This window comes from Corylus avellana, chromosome 9, assembly GCF_965113065.1.
Source record: "Corylus avellana chromosome 9, dhCorAvel1.hap1.2, whole genome shotgun sequence".
NCBI classification, from domain to species: domain Eukaryota; kingdom Viridiplantae; phylum Streptophyta; class Magnoliopsida; order Fagales; family Betulaceae; genus Corylus; species Corylus avellana.
In genome coordinates, this window is record NC_142498.1 from 12,763,734 (window position 1) to 12,789,781 (window position 26,048).

The 26,048-nt window shown below is 37.1% G+C and overlaps 3 protein-coding genes across 3 annotated transcripts; 1 reads left to right on the forward strand and 2 right to left on the reverse strand.

The window, feature by feature from the left end:
* Positions 1-3,159: 3,159 nt before the first annotated feature.
* Positions 3,160-7,618, reverse strand: NFU3 (NFU domain protein 3). The gene is made up of 4 exons (XM_059604147.2): positions 7,361-7,618; positions 7,156-7,273; positions 5,942-6,240; positions 3,160-3,526 (listed from the first exon to the last, which is right to left on the reverse strand). Exons 1-4 carry the CDS (start codon positions 7,445-7,447, stop codon positions 3,335-3,337), a joined length of 696 nt encoding a protein of 231 aa, XP_059460130.2. The 5' UTR covers positions 7,448-7,618; the 3' UTR covers positions 3,160-3,334.
* An 8,268-nt stretch (positions 7,619-15,886) lies between these two features.
* Positions 15,887-16,327, reverse strand: LOC148583710 (uncharacterized). The gene has a single exon (XM_088510776.1). The coding sequence runs from the start codon at positions 16,325-16,327 to the stop codon at positions 15,887-15,889; it is 441 nt and encodes a 146-aa protein (XP_088366902.1).
* A 5,022-nt stretch (positions 16,328-21,349) lies between these two features.
* LOC132190566 (ras guanine nucleotide exchange factor Q-like protein) lies at positions 21,350-25,056 on the forward strand. Its single transcript, XM_088510642.1, has 3 exons — positions 21,350-21,661; positions 22,958-23,196; positions 24,059-25,056. The coding sequence occupies exons 2-3, from the start codon at positions 22,960-22,962 to the stop codon at positions 24,674-24,676; spliced, it is 855 nt and encodes a 284-aa protein (XP_088366768.1). The 5' UTR covers positions 21,350-21,661; positions 22,958-22,959; the 3' UTR covers positions 24,677-25,056.
* The last annotated feature ends 992 nt before the right edge of the window (positions 25,057-26,048 follow it).

Below are 26,048 nucleotides of genomic sequence, written 5' to 3' on the forward strand. Positions count from 1 at the left end.
CATTGGTCATTCCTATGGGAAAATACTTCTTAAGAAATTCTTGCTGTAATTGAGCCCAAGAAGTGATGGAGTTGGGTGTTAAGGACTGGAACCAATGGTTGGCTTTTTCCTTAAGGGAGAAAGGAAAAAGACGCATCCTTAGGGCATCCTCAATGAATACATTCATTTTAATGGTAGAACAAATTGCTTCAAAATCACTGAGGAAGTCATAAGGGTTTTCAGTGCTAAGCCCTAAGAAAGAAGGTAAACTTTGTATAGTGTTAGGCTTAATTTCATAATGGGCTGCCGTAACCTCTAGCAGCTGGAGACATGTGGGAGTAGTGTAAGTGGTAGGAAGATAATGATCTTGCAAAGCTACGTGGTTACCGTCTCCCATGGTCTCAGTGGGACGCTCTTCTAGCAAATTAGGAGTCCTTTGCGATCTAATTTGTCTAATAGTGTGTTCAATTTCAAGGTCGCAAGAAATTAATGGAAAAGGCAAAGAATGGCGACCGAGCATAAACTAAACAGAAAATAAAAAGAACAGACAAAATAAGCTAAAACAGAAAAGCAAAGCTCACAAACGGCCTTAGATGCACTTAGGGTTTTGGATGCAGGTTGCCGCAAGTGCGCTCGATCGCATGGCAGGGTACGCTCAAGCGTATTGCCGCAAATGGGTGCGAGTGCAAGAGGGGAGAGCTCGAGCACTGCTGGCTTGATTCCTGCTGGAATGCGTTCGTGCGCTCGAACGCACGCGACCTGCGCTCGATTGCAGTCACAGAGAAGGCAGCTACGGACCAGTTTACAAATTCTAAAATAAAAATAAAAACAAAACAAAAAACAGAATTAAAGTTAGCAACTTAAAGCAGAAAAATAAATTATTAAGCTAAAATTTATCCTTAAATTTAGATAATGAAACCGTTAAGTAGTCCCCGGCAACGGCGCCAAAAATTGATGTGGTCTTTTTGTGACAAAAAATATCAATTATAAAATTACCACTCGCAATAGAACGAATCCTGTAAGATAGGGCTATATTGAGGATGTCGATCCTCAAGAACTGCAGGGGTTTAATTATCAAAATTCGAAAGATTAAAATTAACTTAATTCGAAAGAGATTGATTTGTTTGTGTAATTTCAAAGTGCATGAAAATAAATAGAGTAAATATATGAGAGAGAGAGAGAGTAAGGTATTGATTTCACCACTATCCCGCACATCAATGGTTAACCATATTTAATTCTAGAAATTCATTCTATGCATGTTATAATTTAAACAAGAAAATACATTAAAATAATTTCATACAATCAACGGAATACCATAACCCATCTTCGGTTGGCACGGATCGTCTACCTAAATTAACTAAACTAGGGCGTAGTACGATCCGTCTTTCCTAGGTATGATTTATCTAACCCTATTGATTGCATGCCAATTAAGAACCATTGTATAACCATCATTCTTATAATCACAGAAAATAAGAACGATTTGAGTTCAATAATAGTAAAATAATTTCTAAGACAAAATAAGAATTTTACTAATATTGAATTAGAATTAAAGAGCAATTGCATTTAATATGAAGAACAAAAATCAAATGTAACAATCCTCAAGGTTATACAATCAACATGCATAAATTGAAAAGCTAAAAATTAAATACAATCAAACCATTGTGCTTTGAAAGAGTTATATCAATACCCCACAATTGGTTTAGCCACTCATGATCTTCTAAGCTCCACAGACAATTTACTGAAATTTTAACTCTAGAAAGCAATGTGTTTGTTCACAATGTTTAGAGCCCTATTTATAGGGATTAGGAGAACCCTAAAAACCCTAAGAAAACCGGAGGTGAAAACCAAATCCATGCTGGAAAAGGATTGTTGCCGCGCACCACAAGCCCGTGTGCGCTCAATCGGAAGTTTTGTGCGCTCAAGCGCAGTGTGCTTGAGCTTAGCTGTTGTGCGCACGAGCGCAGGCATGCGCTCGATCCTTGGCCGCAGACGCTCGATCGCAGGTGCGCTTGAGCTCAGGAATAGCTGCGCGCGATCCTAGATCCAGAATGCCTAGCTTTTGCCCTTTTTAAGCCCAATTTCCAATGGTTTTTCAAATAAAACCTGAAACACAAAAACAAAACAAAATCAAACAAATAACAATGCTAAGGAATTAACATATGTAAATTAAGGGGCTTGAATGTGCAACATTCGGCGCTTATTAGGTCCGCCTTAACCTTTTCCTCTTTTGCTTTTGTAACCACCTTGTGCGGCCACTTGAGAGGACCGGGTCACTTGTTTGATGCATTTCCTACGCTTTGTAATTATTTTCGTACTGTTTTAATTTGTTTTGGGTCTGTTGTTGGGGAGCCCACCCCACTTTCGTTTTTAGGATCATCCACTTCTTCTTCCGTTCGGATCAAGAGTGAGAATGATCCTCTCATATATCCCTTTCCTTATTCAATTAAAAACAAAATAATAATAATAATAATAGTAAATGCAAAGAACATATAGAGTTTGTAGACTAGGAATAGTTCAGGAGATTAAGCTCAAGTTGTAAGTATAAACGTACTGATCTTACATTAATTTACAAAAGCATGTTATCTATGTTCTCATTTAGTCATTTTATTGAATGCATGTATGGATATAGTTTACAGTGATTTACATGTGCTTAATGAAAAATGATTTTGAAAGGAAAATAATTTACAAAAGAGATTTAGTTTTGGAAGGGCAACGAGATTTGTGGCCCTTTTTAACCTTATTCTTTTTGTTTCCATTGTTCTTGTGTAATCGTAGGTAGACTTCGCAGGATCGATCTTGCGACAAAATTTAGTACAAACTAGTTTGTAACAAATTCATACAAACTCGTCTAATAAAATGACATGTGTCTCTTAGCAAGTGAGAAACACATGTTTTTTTAATAACATGTTATTCTCACATGTGTTTTTTAATAGCTATGTGACACATGTTATTTTTTTAGATGGGTTTGATGAATTAGCTACAAACTAGTTTGTAGCATCATAGAGGCTCGTAACAGCACTCTTCCTTAGAGAACCTGTGTCTTCATTCTAAAGCATTTAAAACAGCACGAAGCAACATGACTGACATAACAAGTGCTTAAAGTATATCAACAATAAATGTAGTGCCCGTGTCATAGGATTCAATGGTATTCTTAGATTGCATGAAAAATATTGAAGTTCAAAGTAATAATTCATACCACCTATCTCATTTTCTTATCTCCTGAAGTACATGGAAGGCATATATTGATCAGATATTACAAGGAAACTCCATATTTCCCAGTTGACCAATTTTGATCTTAAAAACTAGGAAATGGAAAACTCCAGATTTAATGGACAATGTTTTTTCAGTGTACATTTCATTCTATCAGCTGCACAGCCGCAATGGCAGGTATCTTTTCCCTCAATTTTTGAGTCAGAGCGACACGAACTGTCATAACTCCAGCTGCAGGTCCACTTAGCCGAACTTTGACAACATAGTCATTGATCTGAACAAGCTCAAGAATTCCACCTCCTGTACCCGCTAGGTATGGCCTAATCTCAGCAAGAACCTGAAAAAGAAGTAGAAAACAAATAACAAATAACAAATAACCAACTTGATCCCCCCACAACAAACTTGATAGGCTGTTTTAATCAATATTTTAGTTGAAATAATTACTCATAAAGATGTGATCAGAAAACCAACTGAAATTATTGGAAATTATCAATAAATGACTAATTACAAGTAAGCAGCAGTCAGTTAAGGTGTTAATTATAAACGTATTACCGAGTTTTGGCCAAGACATAAAGGTTTCAACCTTGTTCTACATGTGAGATTTTTTGCTCCAATTGACTAGTTCATGCATTTTAGTGAACCTCTTGAATTCAATTGGACTGAGGGTCCTATATAGCTTATCTAAAAGTTTTACTTCTGTGACAAGTTAACCCCCTCAAAGTTATATGACGATTATGATTTCTTTTCTTTTCTTTTCTGTTTTTCCTAATATTTTTCATAAAAGCTGCATGATTTCTTTTATTTCCATTTTAGGTATTTTTGGTTTTAGTATAACTTTTATGATTTGTTTATTTTCTTTTTAAAATCTTCTAGTAATTTCAGGATTTCTGTCTAGATTATGATTTGTGGTAGCGTATATAAAGGTTTTATGTTAAGCTTGTTTAAATTATTGAGATCTTTGAGTTGTCTGGCAGAGTTTTCTTTTCTTCTTTCCCTTCTAATGGATGCAAGAACATCAAGAGAGACCATATTTTTCTTCTCCTCCCACCTACCACTATATTAGTTGGTATTAGAGTGAGTTGTCTACCATCTCTATGACTTCTAACAAGGAGCAAGGTCGTAAAAGCCTAAGAGTTAATGCTCCAAGAGACCACCCTACTGCTAAAAGTCAAACTTTGCAGCAGCAGGTTTACACCAAATCCGAAGTGAAGATAAGATAATTTTCAATAGATGTAGGCGTAGTCATAGTTGTGACTATCAAGGGTTTGAATCTCGTAGAGAACTTAATCATAATGATCCAAGTGATGAAGAGATGGAAAATAGTCTTTCAACCAAAGAGAAGACATGGGGATGTAGTAGAAGAACGTGATTTTTGAGTGAAGGTTATCTGTCATCCTCTAATGGCCAATTACATATTCAAGATTTTCTTAATTGGCTTATGGAGGTGGAACAGTACCTATATCGAGATTCTGGAAGATAAAATGGTTAAACTGGTCACTTATAAACTCAAAGGAAGGATATTTAATTGGTTGAAATTAATGAAGCATAACAGGAAACAGTAAGAAAAACAGCCTATCTAGGCTTGGCATAAGACGAAACAATTGATGAAGGTAAAGTTGATGAGCCTCAAATTACAGACTAGTACTATATCACCAAGATCAAATATGTGTTACAGTTCAACCAAATACCAAAATGTCCACCATCAAGGGTGATGGTTCAATGGCCTAAGAAAATTCCCAAATGGTTAGATAAGTATTAGGGTGTGATTTCGAATCTCCGCAATAGAAAATCTCCATGCCTGATTAGTATAAACCACCTTGGTTCCCATTAATGCCCTGGTGGGACGGACGGTTAAGATATGGCTCGACTGGTCTTGAAGGTGCGCCTACAATTTCCGCCTTCTAAGTCCTTCCTGTGTAGTCCCCCGCGGGTGGGTGTTACTATGGTCACGCCTAGGTAGAATAGCCACAATTGGTCACCCCCTTCAACCTTTCCGATTAGACAAAAAAAAGAAAATACCAAAATGTCCTACAATTTAGCATCTCCCAGCAGTTTGATAGACTAGGTTGAATTATGCGCAATATCACTTTTTAGATGAACCAAAATTCTGTACAAAGGGAGATTTTAAAGCTGGTCCTTAAAGAGTTAAAAGTAGTTAAAGATGAAGAGAATTGAACATTATTTTAAGTTATAAATCCATAGGAGAGGATATACCACCTTTTTATGAGGATTGTTCTGATAATAAAGGCAATGCAGCAGAGTTCAACAACATATGGATCCCCGTCTATGTTAAGATTTGCACTCTGTATGGATGCTTGTATTGAACTCATTTAAGTTTATTATTGAATTGTTTAACAAAAGAATACTCTTTTATTCTTCCTCCACAGGCAGATTCAAGGATGTCAAGGAAGAAGCTGTACTTCTCTCCACCTTCGGCTAAATCAACTTCTGCATCCCCAAGTCAGTTGTTGCGAAGATAGTAATAATATGAGATGTTTAGAAAACTATTTGCAACCAAAATCAATTAACACAGATGTGCAAGTTATTCTGCTGCAGTTAACTTTATTTTTCAACTCCCATGAAATATTCATACTGAATGCAGCTCCCTCATGTAAATGGGAACTGGCCATCAGTTAAAGTTTCCCAATATTTATACCTGAACAAGCTGCTTGGACCAACTTAATTTCAAAAACCTCTTGTGAAAAATTTAGTGAGATTGAGTCTTCTTATGAAACTGATACAAAAAGCTAACCTTTTCAACGTTCTCCTCATTAAGCTCAAGTCCAGTCTCCGTGTCCAGGATCTGCTCCACAGCCATAATTTCTGGTATTTTATCTCGAAGCCGGGTTTCAATTCCCATCTTTAGTGTCATAGTTGAGCTTGGACATGACCCACAAGCACCTTGAAGCTTTAGTACCACAACAAGGCCATCTATCTCATGTAAAACAACATTCCCTCCATCAGCCATCAAGCCAGGCCGTACTTGGTCCAAAACCTTCTCTACATTTTCTTCAGTTAATGGAAGGACACAGCTTGGTGAAACCACACACCCTTCAAAATTAGAAAATCATGCTAAAATCAAAACCTCTATCAGATCTCATTATTATTGCTGCAGAAGAAAAAAAAAAAAAAAAAATTATTGATATCTTCATGTTATTTTTTTGTGTTCATAATTTCAATAAATGAAAACTTGCCTTACGTATGTGTATATACGTTTTTGGACACCCTCCTCTTACAAGCCGATTTTTAATGGTAAGTTCTACCCAAGACTTACACCTTGATTAAGCTATATAATTGTGGCTTAGCTTAGCCATGGTTGATGCAGGATTCGAAATTGAACTTGTTTTCTTTTCTCACATTTCCTAAGCATAAAAATCTTCTTATTCAAGAGGAAACAGAGGAAGATCCATGGAATAAGAGAAATCGCTACGTGAAGCTAGAAGACTATCAGTGTTTCCTTAATTTGGTTCCAAGAAGAATAGCTTATCTTTCTTCAACAGCTTCAAACGGGTCCTTACCATATCAATCCTTATAGAGGAATACGCCTTAGAGTTCCATAAGAAGACCATTTGCCATTAAACAAACATTTCAAACCCGCACAGTTGTAATTCTTAAAATTTTACTTCATTATAGCAGCCATAGAACGCTTCTTACAACAGGGCAAAAAATATAATAAAATTTCCAACATATTGGCAGTTTACGTTGAGCACTTTCAGTTGGCATACCCTTATGAAGTGAATGATGAAAACAAGGTTCGCAGTTAAATCACCACTTATCCCAAAAGTTTAAATATACAGAAAATGATTAAACCTTATAGAAATTCAAAATTTTAATTATTTAATTTATATCCTCAGATAAGATTTACTTCATTATAGCAACCAAAGAAAGCTTTTTACAAGAGGGCAAAAACTATAATAAAATTCCAACAACATTTGCGGTTCAAATTGAGCATTTTCATCAACATACCCGCTTGATTTCGTGGAGCACGATTGGAGAAGAACCGAAGAAAGTATTTGGTATGGAATTGACCTCTGACAAAAGAATTCTGTTTGGAAGAAAATCCTCTGGAATCTGAAATGGGGTTCTAGAGAGAGTGTACAGAAGTGAGTGAGTGAGAGTGAATTGCACAAAATAAGCGAATAACAACAGAATAATAGAGAGGTGAAAGGACCTTGGAGGCTGAAAAACTGGGAGCAGAAATCTTTTCAAATGGGAAAAATGGCGTTGCTTTGAGACCCTGTGCAGCCACGCCCACCATTGAGTGAAAGGGTGGAAAACCCACCACCAGGAATTTGGAATTCTCTTGTACGTTTCTCTATGTTTGCAGTTGAGTTATGGTGATTGCCGCAGGAATGGATCATGGAGGGAATGTAGACTGTAACGAGTGTTTTGTGATTGGCGGAAGATATATATATACATATAATTTATAAAGATTAACGATAAAAAAGAAAATTGGAAGAGACAAGTTTGTGGACAGAATCCGTGAGTTGCTATTGCTGATTTACTGAAAATAAAAGAAGCCACGTTGGAATATTGGGTGGACAATCTCTCCCTCTCTTCACTGTTGGAATACATTTATCTCACGAAAAGATAAAAATATTCTTAATAAATTTGAAAATTACAAATACCCTCATAAATACATTTAAAAATGGCCGTCCGTAGGTTATCATTTTTTTTAAAAAAAAAAAAAAATTATAAGAATATTTTTGTCATTTTGGTACAATGAAGATTCATTGCAATTTTCTTGTAGTTTGGAGAGGATGTTGCTTCAATTGAAAATTTGGGGAGACATTCCAAATTACCTAATAACTAGAGGGGCTAATGTATACTTTTCCAAATTTAGTTTTTGAAATTATGGGGAAAAGAAACCAAACATTAGATGAAAACATTCTAATATTTATGTAAACTGGCTCTTGGGGTAACTGTATATCACATATGGAAACATTAGAATAGTATTAAATTTTGTAATAGGGTGAATTTTGAGGAGCAAATATTACAGTTTATTTGTTGAGAGATTAGTACAAGAATTACGGGGAAGAGCAAAGGAAAGTTCAAGCATACTGTTAAAAATGTCAAGATTTGTGAAAATTGGAGCATTACTTTGAGTATCTTGGTTCAAAATAAGTAAAGAAGCTCTTTTTTTTTCTTTGATGGGTGGTGGCAGTTTTTTTTAGCTTGTGATTTTTTTTAGGAGACCATTTGTAATTGTTTTCATTGTTTGATGTGAAGAACTGAGTTCCAACTTTCTTGTTGGTGCGTTTAGGTGTTTTGAATGAAAATTTTATTCAGCCAAAAAAAAAAAAAAAATTATGTTATTCTATAACATTTTGAAGTGTTAAGAATTAGTTAGTATCATCCAATTCTTACTGACGTATCGATATAATAAGATAAATGTTATTTAATAGATTCTTATAAGATTATCATACAATTAAGGTGTTTAAGTGAGCTATTAAAAACCATTTCGCATCTGCTATCCGCCCATCCACATTGGTTGCGGGTGGATTTTCAACCCTAATGCCAAATGAGCGTATACTATATTTGTATATGCACATACATGGGCTGATAGCGAAATATTAAGAAATTTTTTTGGTTTTATTAAATTAAAACGTCGTTTTAGGGAAAGGAGTAAGGCAAACCAATGGGTTTTCTTATGAAATTGAAATTGGGTGTACAACATATAATCTTATACTTGTTATAGTTTGGTCCCGTCGCCAGCGAGAGAACCTCACTAGCAAAAACATCAAGTTCATCAACAACACGCCACATAAATTAAAATCATAGTTAAAATAAAAAAATAAAAAAATTGAAAGTCCAAAAAAGTGCTCAAAATGCAAAGCGAATGTCACGAGCGATTCGTATAGAAAGACTGGTTGATTCTATAAAGTGCAGATGAGAATACGATTACTAAAATTCATTATATGCAAAGTGAGGATAAATGTATTATCCATCCATATAGTGCAGTTTAAACCCCGGCGTACAACTGGAATGACTTACGGTGAAACTAGTATTTGACTGAGCAAGGGTTTGCAAAAAAAAAAAAAAAAAAAAAAAAACACACACACAATAGCTCTTGCGTCCTTTTAATTGTATGACAATTATATAAAAGTCTACTAAATAATATTTCTCTATGAACAATTTAAAAATGTAATTTTTTGGGGTCATTACATTTTCTCGCTATCAACTACAACGCATTATCACTTTATCCCCATGAACTGACAACTCTACTGCCCGACCCCATCAAACTACCATTTTGTACCAAAAAACCCAATTCCATCAGTTAAAGGCGTTAACTCAAACAATCACCCCGTCACTTTGCCCCAATGAACTACAATGCATTGTCACTTTGCCCCTATGAACTACAACGCATTGTCACATTACCCCATGAATTACAACGCATTGTCACTTTGACCGTCTGAGTTAATGCTTTTGACTGACGAAATGGGGTTTTGGGCACAAAAATGGTAGTTTGATGGGGTTAAACAGTAGGGTTTTCAGTCCATGGGAGAAAAGTGACAATGCATTATATTTAATGGGGGAAAAAGGTAATTACCCCTAATTTTTTCCATCTATTTTTTTCATTTTTAAACACAATTTCCTGTCTTTCTTGATCGTTTGCCTTTGTGATTCAACTTATTGTGAAGAATAGGAATGGGTTTATCACTAAAGAGCAAAAGGCTTGTAGTAGAGGAAGGTTTAGTCCACTTGGGCTAACTTTTGTAGAACATCAAGAAGATCTCAATTCTCAACCCTAGGCCCATTATAACTTGTAGTGCTTAACACATAAAAATGTTATATGGACTAAGCAATCCATAGGCTATGGAACTGAGTTTACTTAATTTGGTTTATGAATTTGATTAAACTCATATATGTAACTCAAAAAAATATTAAAAAAAATAATGAATTCGCTCACATGATGCAATAATTTAATTATTCCTCGAGGCTCAAACTTTAGCAGCAGTTATATATTGGTTCTGACCAACATTGCCTTTAGCCTCAAATGGAGGGAAGCAAAAGTTATTTCCAATGCCTTTTGCAGCTATCCGTGAGTTTGTTCCGGCTCGATTAGGTTAAATTTGACTTGCGCGTGACTCAATTGTTAAATGGGTCGTTCATAAACACGAAAATAGGCTCGATTATTAAATGATATATACTCATATAAAACTCGGCTCTGCTAACATTCATGAACAATATTGTATAAAGCTCGACTCGCTTGTTAGCTTGGCTTGTGTATATATATATGGAGCCGATATGGGCAGCTAATGAATTGGTAAGCTGACTTTTATTAGTTTGTCTCATATATTTTGAAGTCCATGTAGCATCTTTTAATATTACACAATAATTAATGCTATACAATAAAGTTTGTAAGACGGTCGATATTTATATAAGTTGAGGTTTGTTTAGAAGCTTTGATATATTTATTTGAGATGAGTTTAGGGTGTCAAAAGAAAATTTTATTCATGATTCCTTTCAATTAGAATGTTTTTGATGTTATATCATGTAGTATTGTCATGTCGAGTCTAGGCTATGTAATTGGAATTGAAATTTTTATTACAATTGTCAAAAACTAATTACAAAAGGATGGTAACCTATTATTTATAATCTCTAACAACTAATATAGGCTATGCTAGCTCTAGTAAATCTTGGTTAGTTAAGTAGATTGACAACACACTTCAAAAAATTACAGAAAAAAAAATGCCTAATTTCTAAAATAAGGTTCAAAATTTTAATCAATCATAAACCAAAATGCCACACTAGTGATTGTTTCTTCAAATGAAATAACTTCAATGTAGACATAGTATAAACCAACAATAGAGAGGCGCCACTTAAACTTGGAACATAATACTGAAAATGCACCTCTACACTAGATTGAGTCTGCCCTAAAAAAAAAAAAAAAAAAAACTTCATTGTTATGGCATGGGCGGCCACACACAAATTTGGAACGGAGTTGCCACATAGCCACCTCATGGTTCGGGCAGAGGTAGGGGTAGCCGCATTACCACTCGTGCCAAAATAATGGGTTTTTCTTTATAGGACAAGCTCGATCCGGTGCAAACATGCGATAATATGTTCAAAGCTGACATGGCAATTCTCTATAGGAGGGCATAAAGGACGTTATTGAAATGATTCTATCATCCAAATTAAGTAACCTTCCTGTCTTTATTTTCACTTCAATGCAACAAACAGACTACCTAGTATCCAATTAAGACTACTGCAATCAAGCTCTGGGATTCTTGTCTGCTCCTTTCCTAAATTTTTATCAAGGACTTGTCCTATAACTAAAGTTCCCTCCCGGCCATGTGATGATCCACACACCTACTTTTCTAAAGCATTACTCTTTGTAAATCAAAGAAAAGGTTATCAGAACTCCCTGCAAACATGCAAGCAAATTGTCAACCCAAATCGGAAATAATGAAAAAAATAGAACAACAAAACATGGATAAAAGGTGAAGGCCAACTATGTTGTCTTTCTTATTTATTTATTCATGTGTTTATCTTTGTGTTCTGCTAAGCTGTCAAGGGTGATCCATATGTTAAAAATTATGCTCTTTGCTTTCCAACATGTACATCCACTTTGTGTCAAAATGACAAGATGAAGGCTAAGAAATGATGAGAACAATAATGTCGGCGGAGGGACCAAAACAAATGATAATCAACGATGCACTAGAACAACGTGGGGATGAGGATATTGTTGTAAATTACTGTTGGGAAGGTATTGGATCCAGAGAAGATAAGCTTTAGCCCGACAACAGAGAGATTCCTTTGGTCATTTTTTACGAAGCCAATTTTCTAATAATTTTAGAACTTTATTTTTAACATCTATTTATTTATTTTTATTGGTTGGAAAGTCGTACTCAGATTCTGATGCATTGAATGTAGAAACTGAACTGGTGCTGATGAGGGATCTTCCATTCTTTAATTTTTTTTTAAAAATAATGATGCCTTTATATCTTCCCTTCATTGATCATTTATTTATATTTTTTACTTTTTTGTTATCAGTTTCCAATTGGTCGGACTATTTTATCTAAAGAATAAATAAATTTATTTGGGGTACTGCTCTATCTTGAGGGAAGGGGGCTCATTGATTGCTCAATCTCTGCATATTATAAAAAAATGTAAAGCTAGATCCTCCAATCACTTCCTTGCTTTCTTGGTGATTACTTGCTTCGTGGGGTCAACAAAAATACAATCACGTCATACTGGTTTTTCTTTTTTTCTTTTTTATTTTTTTATTTTTTTAATTTTCTATTTTCCAAGCAGAGAAAAGGAGACGTCATATTGAGATCTACCTAACTCAGGGTGCTTGATTGTTATATATATATGTGTGTGTGTGTGTGTGTGTGTGTGTGTGTGTGTGTGTGTGTGTGTGTGTGAGAGAGAGAGAGACATTATAAGGTTAAGGAATTAAATTTAGGAGTAACTTCACTTTAGACCTTTAAACTATTACGTGATTTGACAAGCCCCTAAACTTCAAAACCTCTTAATTTGAATTCTAAAACTTTCAATTGCAGTCGATTAATTTGAACAGCTTCATTAGATTTAGCCCTTAACTTCTAACGACAATACCTAAAAAGACCAAAATATATCTCATTTTCATTTTCTTTTTCTTTTTTTAATTTTTTAATTTTTTAATTTGGAATTAAGGGTAAATTTGAAATTTTATAAAAAAGTCAGGGTTATAAATGTTATTATCTCACTTTCAACGTTTAAAATTTGATGGAAGGGTTCAAATTGACTGTAATTGAAAGTTCATGGGTTCAAATTGAGAGGTTTTAAAGCTTGAGTGGGGCTTGTTAAATCCCGTGGTAATTCAAGAATTTAAAGTGAAGTTACCTCTTAAATTTATCTTCTACTACTCTGTGTGCATCAAATAAGGTTCATAATCTGGTAACATTGCTATAGTAGGAATATGTTAGGTTTAAATCACCACTTATTTTGAAAGAGTAAGTCGATAAGAGGCGAATTTATTTGTTTAATTTATATTTTAACATATTGTAGTTTGTTCACACAGTTTGCCGGCCGCTAGTTTGGATCATGCCGGAAAATCACACGAGGCTTACCAAGGAATTCAAGAAAATTTCTCCTTTATTTCTTTTCTATTCTCTTTTTTGGTTACAATCATTCCTCCTCTCTCATTTAACAAATTTCTCTACTTATACCTCTCTTTCTTGAGATACGCGCCATGGTTCAATCGGAGCATGACACGTATCGTCTGGGGATCGGAGGCTAGGTGAGGAGGTCAAGTTCGCCTGACTCCCGTACACTCACGACGACCCTTTTGAGTACAATGGGGCTTCGACAGGACAGGGATTTGACGAAATTCGTCTGATATGATAGTCCCTTTACTTTGATAGGATGTTTACTTTCACATTTCTCGAGGCTGATTGAACCTTGCTTGACGAACCCGTCCTACGACGATGATGCTGGACTTGGACCTTTGGCGAGGACTTCGGGGCTCGCCCAAGCGACGAGCATGATATGTGAAGCCGAACCTCTACGAGCGAGCCCGAACGTCAGTATTCCGTTGTTCAAGACAGGTGTAGGCATGGGTTGCAGTGGGCCGTCTAGCCTCGAGTCTATGGGTTGCTGTGCCGACTTACTCTATGAACAGGACTTCCGGGCCAAGGGCGTTTTGGGCCTTGCAAATAATTTGGGCTTCCCATGATCCGACCTGCTTTAGGTTCGGGGACTCTTCTGCTGGGCCGAACCTTGGTCCAACAATTACCCCCTAATTCCCTTGCCCATTCATCTTCGAAGTAGAGGGGAGGGCTTGGGAATTATTTACCTCAAAGAACACTTCGACCCGTCGACTTTGGGGATTGCACGCTTCCCTTCGGTTCTAACACTTCGCCGCCATTTGGAAGCTTGGGTTTTCGAGGCTCTTGTCACTTCGTCTTTCTCTTTTCCGTTTCTAACCTTTGTCACTCTAAAGCTCGGACTTACCCCCCCCCCCCCCTCTCTTTCCGCTTTACCCTTTCTAGTTAATCTTGATTGAAGAGGTGGTCCAAAGGAAAAGGGACGCCGAGGAGGGGGCTAAGGAATGCTTGAAGCTTAAGGAGGCCTTGAAGGGCGCCCAGGCTCAAATCGAGTCTCCCCGGAGTGAGGTTGAGAACCACCAGGCAACCCAAGGGGAGCTACACAAGGCCTTGAAGGATATGAGGGACAAGGTGGGGGAGGACTCCTTAGAGATGGCCAAGCTTCGTGAGGAGCTTAAGAAGGCCAAGACGGAATTGGCCAAGCTCGCGAAGGCTCGCCTCGTTAAGTCTGACAAGGCCTCAGAAGAACTGGCTAAGGCTCAGGCAGAACTTGCTAAATTAGAGGAGAATTGCGCTGCCGGATGCACTAAGGCTTCGGAAGAGTTGGCCAAGGCTCTATCGTGTTTCGAGGAGGAGAGAGTGGCTACGGTGGAGAACCTCGAAAAGGAGACGATTACCAACTTGGCTGAGCTCTCTCATTCTTAGAAGGATTGCAGGGCCCTAAAGAAGAAGGTGAAGGAACTCACCGAGAACCTGACGGGTCTGAGCTAGTCCCTCAAACTGTACCAAGAGTTTGCGTCCTCCTACCTTGCCCAATTGGGGCGGGTGTTCTCCGTATGTAATCAGGCCTAGTTTCACGGATACTAATGGGGTTTCAAAATGTTTAGTGCACTGATGAGTATGGACGAATACCGAACCAGGCCTGCTGAGCTGAGATTAAATGACTTCCAAGTCGATGCTACTGCGATGAGGGAGCTTATCAAGATCTATCGAGAAGAACTTCCGAATGCGAGGTTCCTGGACTCTACAGATTTTGAAGAAGGAGTCTTCAAAGATGAGAACACTTCGGAAGATGACGACGAATTGTAGGACCGCCATAGAGATCCCTGATTTTTGTGCTTATGTGTTCTGTCTTTTCTTGTAACGTTGTATGTGCACAGTTGTAAACATTATTTGATCATTGGAAAGACTTCCTAATTTAGTTGCATTTACTTACGTAGCGAATGTTGTGAATTCACTTGCCATGGTTACCCGCGGTAACTTATCGCTGGGAGAGATTCATTGAATGATTATTTTTTCTTAGCAAGGCAGCGCTTAGTGGCTCTCCTTTGCTGAGAAGATCTGCCATTGGGTCGCAGTGAGCTGCTTTCCCTAGCCATGGCACATCTCACGGTAATTTTTGGCTAAGGAAGCTCGGTCACCATGGATAACGGACCTTTTCCTAGCAAGGGTTTGCCTCGTGGCAGTCTTTTGGCAGGAAGGCCCGACCTTCGTGGCTAACTGACCTCTTCCTAGCAAGGGTTTGCCTCGTGGCAGTCTTTTGCTAGGAAGGTTCGACCTTCGTGGCTAACGGACCTTTTCTTAGAAAGGTTTTGGCTCGTGGCAGTCTTTTGCTTGGAAGGTTCAGCCTTTGTGGGTAATGGACCTTTTCCTAGCAAAGGTTTGTCTCGTGGCAGTCTTTTGCTAAGAAGGTTCGGCCTTAGTGGGTAACAGACCATTTCCCAACAAGGGTTTGCCTCGTGGCAATCTTTTGCTATGAAGGTTCGACCCTGCTAAAAATTGGGAATCCAATTCCTTCAATTGTAGAAACAACCATTAGTTACATGCTTTATTATGATACATAGGGCTCAATAATAATAACGCATAAATATCAGTTCACATTATACAAATATGAATTGCCCAGCAATGCACAATACTAATTAATTGAATGGCCATCGGTGTCACTAGTAGAATTTCTTTAGGTGCTCGGCGTTCCAGGGTCGGGGTTGCTTTTTCCCTTCTGCAGTCTGTAGGTGGTACGCACCGAGGCGGTAGCTCTCAACTACCCCATACGGTCCTTCCCATTTCGGTGCTAGCTTCCCCTTCACTAGGTCCTTGGTCGCGATGGTGACCTTCCTCAGTACCCAATCTCCTACTGCAAATTTCCTAGGTCGGACCCGATTTTTGATGTATCGGGAGATTTTCTGCTGGTACGCAACCACCGTCATCTCCGCGGCATCCCTAAGCTCTTGTAACAAATCCAATGATAACATTAGTCCTTCATCGTTGTGCTTCGGATCATAATTCTGTACTCTGAAACTAGCCAAACCAATTTCAACAGGGATCACAACTTCGCATCCAAAGGCTAGCCCAAAGGGTGTGTCCCCTGTTAAGGTCCGCTCCATGGTTCGATACACCCATAGTGCTTCCAATAGTTTTTCCCAGGCTCCCTTATGCTCGTCAAGTTTTTTCCTAATTATCAAAAAGATAGTCTTGTTTGTGGCCTCCACCAAACCATTTGTCTAAGGATGTCCGGGGGATGAGTAGTAATTCTGGATCTTCAGCTTTGTGAACCATTCTCGGAAAGGTTGGCAATCGAACTGTTTCCCATTGTCTGTGACGAAGCCATGGGAGATACCGTATCTTGTGATTACTGACTTCCATAGGAATTGCTTGATTTTGGGAGTAGTGATTCGCGCCAGAGCTTTTGACTCGGCCTACTTGGTGAAGTAATCAACCGCTACCACAGCGAACTTCATTCCTCCTTTTCCGGGTGGAAGGGGACCTACGATGTCGACCCTTCATTGCGCAAAAGGCCAAGGGGACGATATGGGGGATAGCTCTTCTGGTGGTTTTTCTCGATTCTGCGGCGAACCTCTAACACTTCTCACATTTCTACACCATTTCTATGGAGTCCGCATACATCCCAGACCAGTAGTAACCCATTCACACCGCCTTGTGGGAGAGCATGGGCCCTCCGCCGTGACCGTTGCAAATCCCTTCATGGATTTCTTTCAGAATGTACAAACCCTCATCCTTAGGTACGCACTTGAGTAGGGGTAGAGTGTGTCCCCTTCTGTAGAGCTTATCTTCAAGAATGGTGTACTTCCTTGCTTTGATATGGAGTCTGTTGGCCTTTTTGCGATCTTCGGGGAGTTTTCCCTCTTTCAAGTACCGGAATAAGTCTTTAGCCCAATTAGGACGTTTACTTTCCCTTTTCTTGAGGCTAACCAAACCTCACTTGACAAACCTGTCCTATGACAATGATGCTGGGCCTAGACCTTTGGCGAGGACTTCGGGGCTCGCCCAAGCGACGAGCATGATATACGAACCCGAACCTCTACGAGCGAGCCCGAATGTCAGTATTCCGATGTTCAAGGCAGGTGTAAGCGTGGGTTGTAGTGGGCCATCTGGCGTCGCGTCTGTGGGCCGCTGGGCCGGCTTACATTGCGAACAGGACTTTCAGGCCAAGGGCATTTTGGGGCTTGCAAATAATTTGGGCTTCCTGTGATTCGAGCTGCTTCAAGTTCTGTGACTCTTCTACTAGGCCGAACCTTCGTCCAACATATTTAAAATTCTATTAGAAAAAGTTTCTATAAGTGGATTAAATCAAATGAAGTTGTGGAATTGGGTAAGGTGGTCCTTGTTGATATAGATAACTGGACACTAATCGTTTAGTTGACAAAACCGCAAGAGGATAGAGAGTGAGCAAAAGAGAATTGTCGGTTGTACTTGTTAAAATATTGATTAAATTTATCCCTTCTAATCAACCTAAGCTTTTAGGCTAAGTGATAATTTTCATTGTATCAGAGTCGTAGGCTAATGCCAATTTGCGATCTTATGGCTTGCGATTTTTAGAGTAATTCCTCTAGTTAGTTACCAATAATTAATTGGTTTAGGAAAATTGCTAGTAACACTCAAAGTTAATCAAAATTAGTTGGTTTAAATTTTGAGAACATTATACATACGTTATCAAAGTATTATTCTCTGAAAACTATTGCTAGTAGTACTAAGTCTTTAGTTGTAGACTCTTTTAAGAGGAAATGAGAAACCCGAGTCTTATTCCTTGAGAAATAGGGCTGGGAGGCGAACCAGAGAGTTAATTACTAATTAATTAATTTTCTAGGGTGTTACACCCACTACACAATCAATTTGTTACAAAGTGAAAAACCTTAAGAACAAATCATGGGAAAAAATCACTATGAGGCAACCAAATTCGAGAAATTACTATCATGAAGAAGATCCAAAGTACACACAAAGAAACTTACAAAACCCCTTTGTAAATCTAAGTTTCTGTATGACCACAAGCTTTCTGCTTGCTTCTGAGCTAGCCAATCTTCTTCAACTGCATTACCTAACTGACTCATTTAGTAGGCTCTTTGATGGTCACATGATGTGTATGGTATGGTTTGAAACAACTCATGAGCAAATCCCCAAATGGTGAAAATCTTTAAGCTTTTAGAAATCTTCAGTTGAGGAAACAACGGTGAGGAAAGGCACATATGTAGAATGAATCCAGGAAAATGATCTCTCAATCTTCTTCACGAAAGAAAATTGTCCAAATCTTTTCTAGATAGCTATGAGAAAAGAGATAAGCCAAATGAAAATGAGATCTCGAAAAATATATTGTTAGAAAAGTTTGCCTTTCTGTCACAAGGACTACTCACATAATGATGCGTGGCTAAAGTTCTATCACTAAGCCTTTAACATTTGATAGGTTTTGTCCAGGTGGTGTCATGACGGAATTTGAACAGGTTGTGCACGAGACCAGGTCGGGAGCTCTTTGTGTCTTCTCGTAATTGGTTATCCGTCGCGACGGGCTATGCACGGGAGTAGGTAAAGAGTCTCTGTGGCTCATCATCACTTGTCCATCTTGACGCCCCCATGAATGAGAGAAGGCCAAGAGCTCTCTGTGGCTCTCCGTCACTTGTCCATTGTGACGGGTTTTGAACGGGAAAGCATAGTAACTCACAAAACACCCCAAAACCTTTACAATTTCATACCAAAACACAAGGTAATGAAATGGAAACAAACATAATATTTTGCACACTTAATGTTGCCAATTTTTTAGAACCTAACAATCTTCGTTTTGGTCATTGCCTTGGAACCCGGCCCTACTCAAAACTATTTCAACTGCCTCTCCGACTTTCAGAGGTGTATGGAAAATCACCTTTGTTGGAGGGTTTTTTTTTTTTTTTTTTTTTTTTTTTTTTTTTTCACTCTTCTAACTCCAGAAGAGGCATTTAAAAAATGTCACTATTCAAATGTCATTAAACCTGATTTTTTTTTTTTTTTTTTTTTTGTAGTGCCACCCTTAAATTACATTCAAGAAATATAGAAATAATGTATCTCGATTCTCCCCTCTTCAATTAGATTCTGCATGTGTGCGTACCTTATTTGAATGTGGAGAACATATATAGTCTATTAACCATAGTCAATTAACCCTAATTTGATTGATCAAGCAACATGGCAATGGCCTGATCACTTCCGCGTGTGCTTGAATACGTGTGCATATATATGACCAAAACGCATGTTACCTTAGTATTTAAGAGGAGATAATAAACAAGTAGAAGACAAGGGGAGAGCATGCCAGCATAGAATAAATTCTTAAAAAGCAAATCATGTAGTTTTATAATGTTTGCATGTGGGTGTGTGTGGTTGCGATTTCCCTGGATCACACCTCGGAGTGTACGTTGTAATGTTTAGGATTTTTAATGGCTTTGGACAGGTATGCTTTGGCCTCTTAATTGGCTTTTCAAGGAAAGCGATGTGTGGGGAAGTTTCCTTCCTTCATCTCAAATCTCAATGGTTTTCTTGTTTCCTCATTAAACAGCTTTAATATTTATTAATTTTTTAATTAGTAGTCCTTATTCAAGATAATGTAATCTGGGTGGTTCCTTTGTGTTTTTTGTTTTCAAATTAACTTTTGTCTTGTGGTCTTCTTACGATGTATATAAAAACAACTAGAGTGATGATTAGCTCATCCCAATTGTATATACATGTGGAAAATTCTAAGTGATGCTTTATAAACACAGAGTGACAAGTGTGAAAAGTTTTTCTTTTTCTCTATCATTCACATTAAAGAAAAAACCAATGCTAACCTTCACGTCTATTTATAATTATACAAGGAGTGAGCCAAGGAGGGACTGAGACCAGCCATGGCCCTATTCAAGCTCTCTCATCCCACCAATAAAAAAATAGACAAATCTTTTTTTTTTTTTAGCATATTTATGGTTTTTTTTTTTTAACAAAAAAAAAAAAAAAAAAAAAAAAGAGAAAACTTATTATGATGGCCCCCTTAAAATGAAAATTTAATAGCTCTAATATTTATACCCATTTCACATTTGCTAACATATTATATTTTAATTGACTTTTTGTGTTACTCACTAAAAAAAAAAAAAGGATGCATAGTAGAATTAATAATTATTGGTAAAAGTTAAAGGGAAAAATATAAATTCAGTTCTTTTAGTTTACCTGATTTGTAATTAACTCATTGTGGTATGCCAAAAAAAATGAACTCAAAGGCCCTTGAGGTATGCCAAAAAAATAATTTAGTCCCTTCAGTCAAATTTTGTTGACTGACTTAACAGATTCTAATTGCGTAAAATGTTAGATCCAATAAAATTGTGATACTTATCATATTTAAGTCAGCGTCATACTAACGAAATTTATTAAATTAGTGGATGAAATTTGATTGTAGAGACTAAATTATATTTTTAGCATACATCAGGGACCTTTGAGTTCATTTTGATCGATACCATAGAGAGTTAATTGAAAATCAAGTAAACCACAATGACTAATTTTGCATTTCTTCCAAAGTTAAAAAAGAAAAAACAAATAAAATCGTCATATTGAATATTATCGGCTAGGATTTGATTACATGCAAAAGAAAAAAATTGACAATATTACATTTCTAGCTCTCATTGTAAGGAATATATAGGCCTAAAATTTTTTTACGGTAGCCATGGGGGGAACAACAGCTAGCTAGGCAATCACAACACCTGAAACATGGTACTTAGATGAATTCTCAATCACAACAATAGGACTAGATATGGTTGTTTAGTACGGATAGAATAATTAGATTGAAATCGTTGAATTTCCTCAAATTAAAATAAAATAAATAAATAAATAAAGGGTATATAATGTTGTAAGAAAGAAGGAAGCACCAACTTTCCATCATTCATGCATATCTTGATGTCTCCAAGACTTAGTTTGGAATATCTTCTTCACTGGCCTACATTGTCACATTTCCTCTTATTATATATCAAAATTGTGGCCCCCCCTTCTCTGATCTTCCTCCCACAGTCCAGTGCTTCACAAATATAATAAAATACACCTCAATATATATATATATATATATATATATATATATATATAACTTCTCTCTCTCTCTCTCTCTCTCTCAGACACCACAACATTTGCAAGAGTCCAGCTTTTTTCTCCTGCTTCTCCTCCTTCACAGCCTGTCAAGCCTGAATTATTAACAGCATATATGGTTATGATTGTTTAAGTGGGAGGGTTGCTGCTTTGTGCTTTCTCCAAGCAAAGTGGGAGATTTGCTGGTGTTAGTATAGAGGAGGTTGGAGTTGATCAGCATAGCTGCTGCTGCACTGCTTGGATTGTTTATCAATGAAGCTTAATATTCATCAACCAAAAAGAGGCAGTGGCATGAGGGAGGAAGAAGCCCAATGAGCCTCATAGGAGAGAATCACAAGCAGGCTGGCCAGTTTGTATCACAGGTTCATGCAACTTCATGCTGCTTTGTTTTTCTGTCTTTTTATAATTTTATAATTTAACAGGGAAAATTTGATTCTTCTTCAATAGTGAATTTGCTATTAGAACTGAATTTCTGTGTGTTTTGTGTGTGTCTCATATATGTGTTCTTTTACTGTTTTGTAATTAAATATTTTTGGTTGCTTTTAAGTCCCTGTCCGATCGAGCATCATAGGATACAATTTTGGCTGTCGTGTGATTTCAACATGTGGAAGAAACAGGAGGAAGTGGAGACTTTTTTGAGAAGAATTTTGCTGAGATGAAGAACACTGTTTTTATGGGCAGTGATGGTGGCACCCAAGAGAGTGAGTGAGAGGGGAAGATAGACCCACATCGAAAATTTGGTCTCACTATTGCCCACATCCCATCTTCTTTTTCTTCCTTCCTCATTGTCTGCCTACTGTTATCACTCATGCTTTCGGGTCTCCCTATGCAGTTTTAAACAACTCCTTTATCTTCCACCTATGCTTAATTAGTTCCACCAAAGGCCCTCATTTCAGGATAAGGATTTACCGCATCAATTACATGTCTGATTTGCTAATAATTAATTTGGGCCATTAATGTGAGAGAGTCCAAATTTATTAAGCAGGTGGATCCCGTATTTACCTGCCCGAAGAAACCTGAGCAGATGGACTTATTTGGAATTCCACAACATATGGAATTTACTGGCTCAGATAATTAAGAAGTTATTTGGGCAGGTAGATCTCATATAAACCATTTCACAATAGTTGTCTAAATTGTTAGCAATTCGGACAAGCGATTGTCGTGGATCCCAATCTCGGTTTCCAAGACTTCTTTTATGTAGCAAACAAGTCTTAAATATCCTAAAATGGGCCAGCATTTGTAAACCAAAAAGGAAACTGGTAAAATGGTAGAGGACAATTTTAGTATGTACAATAAATTAAGTGGTAGTGAATTTGGGTATGAATTCCACTAGCAAGATGGCTTTGAAGTTTTTTCTTGCAATTGCATTTGATTTTGAAGAGGTTGGAGATGACTCAACAAGATCATATTTTCGGGTAATTTTTGGTGCATGAATTTCGCATCAGACACAGACTTGGGGTCAACCAAACTGTGTCTCCACCTTCATGTAGTGACTTCCTATAAATCACACCCACCCCCACTGAAATCAAAAGGATAAGAAAGCCAAAAAAAAAAAAGGATTTATTTACTTGTTCCCTGCTTTTGGTAATTATTATAAAGCCAAATATTCTGAAAGTGTGTTATTATCAGAAAATAGTTGACAGTAATATTTATTTCAGGCATGGGGACTAAATTTGAATATGCTGTCAATCTCTTAGAAGCCTCGCTAAACAGCAACAGCTTTACTGTGCATTGTGTGGATGATTGGGAGCACCTGCAGAATAGCGGGCTGAAGGGAAACTTGTGTAGGGCTGGAGTTGACAACTTTGAGGACTCCATGGACAAGAAGCTTGGGAAGCACAACATAGAATACATCAAAAGGACAATGCAAATGCATGAAGATGTCTTCAAATACCAGGTACCATGAATCCACAATTACCATGTTTTCCTATTCTTTAATTCAAAATTTTCAATCATTTATGGGGCCATGAACATGAAGCTAGCTCTGTCGGTGCCAGATTCTGTACTTTCTTAATTATTATTAATAAAGAAGAGATGCTTCCCCTTTCAGTCTTTCACATATATTCCATCTATATATTATTGTGAAATCACTGTGCCAGGATTGTTGTTAGCTGTGCACATCGTATTCATTAACATTTTGAGAAATACTTCAATCAATCAACACTCCAGTTTTTCATGGTAAAGAATTTTCAAAATTAGAATTTATATATATATATATACTTTGTGATTTGACAATGTTTTAAATGGAAAGTTTCTTACATTAAAAAAATAAAAAGTCAAAGTTTACCTTTATAAGGCTCAACTCGCACCAAACTATTACTTTAAAGCAAGGAATGTTCAGGTGTTTGCACTTGTATGTATCCGATACTTTGCACCGGATACGCACGTGGCAGTGGCCTATATATATAAGGCGCTAATAGCGCATTTTGCATTTAGCACGACAGCATTGAAGCAATCAGATCATAATCGTCCAATGGTTCGATTTACTATTACTAAATATATGCCTCGACGAATAATTTCTTAAGGAAAGCAACACACACCTTAGAAGCGATTTCATTTCCTGTATTATATATTTCTGTTCCTACATTTCCTCCGACGGCTTAATTAACTATTTCTACATACTATTGACTTGTCTCCTTAAAAATTCTGACCCTTTCAAGCCTTCTATTGGCTTTTGATTTATCAATTGAACATGGTAATTGCAGGAATTTGTTGTTGATGCTAGTTATAGCAATGTCATAACAAATTGAAAGTTGCAGGTACGGGAACTCCACAGGCTCTACAGTCTGCAGAAGATGGTAATGGATGAGCTGAAAAAAGAACTGAAGCAAAACAGATGTTGGAGTTCCATGACTCCAACAACACAAAAGTGTCATGGATTTAATTTCAATCTCCAAAGCTTGAGAGAAGATCCAAGCACAAGGGAGAGAAGTGGGAGTTGCTCTGCAGGCACCATGAGAATGGCAAGGGGTTTTGATCTTGAAAGGCCTGCTGCTGAGGAAGACATCTCAACAGGAGTCAGTGCCGCCATTGATGAAGACCAAGCTGTAGGGCCAAGCTTCCACAATATGCCACCCAGTACTCATAAGTTGACCATTGATGGTTCTGATCATGAAGATAGTGATGTGGAGCTGACTTTGAGCATTGGTGGTAGCTTGAGCAACAAGGCACTGCAATCCTACCAACCTATATTAGGAATCTGTGAGTCATCATCCCATAAAGGAATTATTAGGGAGCTTCATTCATCTGCCTCTTTTAAATCAGATCGAGGAGAGGATTTCAGTGACCCCACCACCCCCATGAGCAGCTCCAGTGCAACATTTGATCAGGAAAGAAACCGGCCGCATTGGCTTTTTCAAGATTTAAAGCTTGAATAGCACCTCAAGCCTATTTGGGATTGCCTTAAAGAGTTTAAAAGGTGCTTTTAGTATATAAAAAAAATTATTCCAAGCAAAAATTAGCCTGTTTGGTAAGAAACTTAAAAGCATTTTTTTTCTACTTTTTTTACTCTAAAAAAGCCGAGAATGTTTTTTCTAAAAACTCTTTTAAGCTTTTTTTTTATAAACAAAAGTTCTATTTTTCAATGCAATCCAAACAGGCTCTTAGTTTTGAACTTTCCGTTTATCCTTTTGACTTTGCAAGAACCACTGGATTTACAGGGTCCATGTGCATTCACCTTACTTTACCTATTTCTGGTTAGTTAAATTGTTGTAAATTGGTCATTTACAAGCTTTTCCCCTTGCTTCTGCAAAACATTGGAAAGTGTTCTGGTTTTGATGACCAAAACAGCAATTGTCTGAATTATATTTATAAAAAAAAATTATTATATGCTAAAACTATGGAAACAAACTCTTTATCATCAGTTAACTTCACGCCTTGTTGATGTCTGTCGAGGAAACTAAGTAAACGAACATCATGTGCTGCATGATCTTGTCACTCAGAGCATCATCCGTAGGAATCAGTGTTTGAGTCATACTGTTCCTCTGCTTTCTTATCCATTGATTGTTGATGTGTATACAACTCTTGACTTTTACTAAAAGCCTCTTTGAAATTGCATTCGAAAAATAGAGCTTTTAAGTCAAAATATATTTTTTGGCAAACGCTTCATTTTCAGGGTCCTTTTGTGATTGTAATTTCAATAAGTACGATTTAAAAAATTGCGTTTTTGAAATCGCTACTTTTTAAAATTGCAAAGGCATTTGATAGAACATGTTAAAAAGTACTTTTTATTAAATATTTGTTATGAGAAATCGTGATTTTGATTTAAATTTGAGCATTTTTAAATAAGCACCCCTTAGCCTATTTATAGAAATCACAGATTTTTTTTTTCTTCATATTTTAAATTAAGTGATTTTTAAATCGCCAAACGCCTTACATTTTGTGATGTATTTTAAAAACATATATTTTTCTTGCGAAATAGCAATCACAAATGCACCCTTAAGCTTTTATCGTGTGTTTTAGCAATTTTTAGGCTTTTTGGACCCTTAAAACCGCTTTTAATTTATTTACCAAAACAAATATATTTTTCTTGAAACTGACTGTTTGAGTGTTAAATGCATTTTTAAGCCCTTCAAATCCCAAACAGGCCCTCAACATCAACCGAGACGGTTGGAAAGAATTTTCTTTTGAAAAAGCTTCTTCATTTCTTATTCAGAAAACCAAAGAGACATTTACAACACACAGAAAAACCTCATAAAAATATATTGAATTCTCAACTATAATATGTCAACTTTTTAATATTTAATCATT

Coding starts and splice junctions, on each gene's coding strand:
- NFU3 (XM_059604147.2), bottom strand. CDS start 7,447: ATGGTGGGCGTGGCTGCACAGGGTCTCAAAGCAACGCCATTTTTCCCA. Junction 6,241..7,155: donor TGCTCCACGAAATCAAGCGG/GTATGTTGATGA, acceptor CTAATTTTGAAG/GGTGTGTGGTTTCACCAAGC. Junction 3,527..5,941: donor ATGAGGAGAACGTTGAAAAG/GTTAGCTTTTTG, acceptor CTTCTTTTTCAG/GTTCTTGCTGAGATTAGGCC.
- LOC148583710 (XM_088510776.1), bottom strand. CDS start 16,327: ATGGAGCGGACCTTAACAGGGGACACACCCTTTGGGCTAGCCTTTGGA.
- LOC132190566 (XM_088510642.1), top strand. CDS start 22,960: ATGGGGACTAAATTTGAATATGCTGTCAATCTCTTAGAAGCCTCGCTA. Junction 23,197..24,058: donor AAGATGTCTTCAAATACCAG/GTACCATGAATC, acceptor TGAAAGTTGCAG/GTACGGGAACTCCACAGGCT.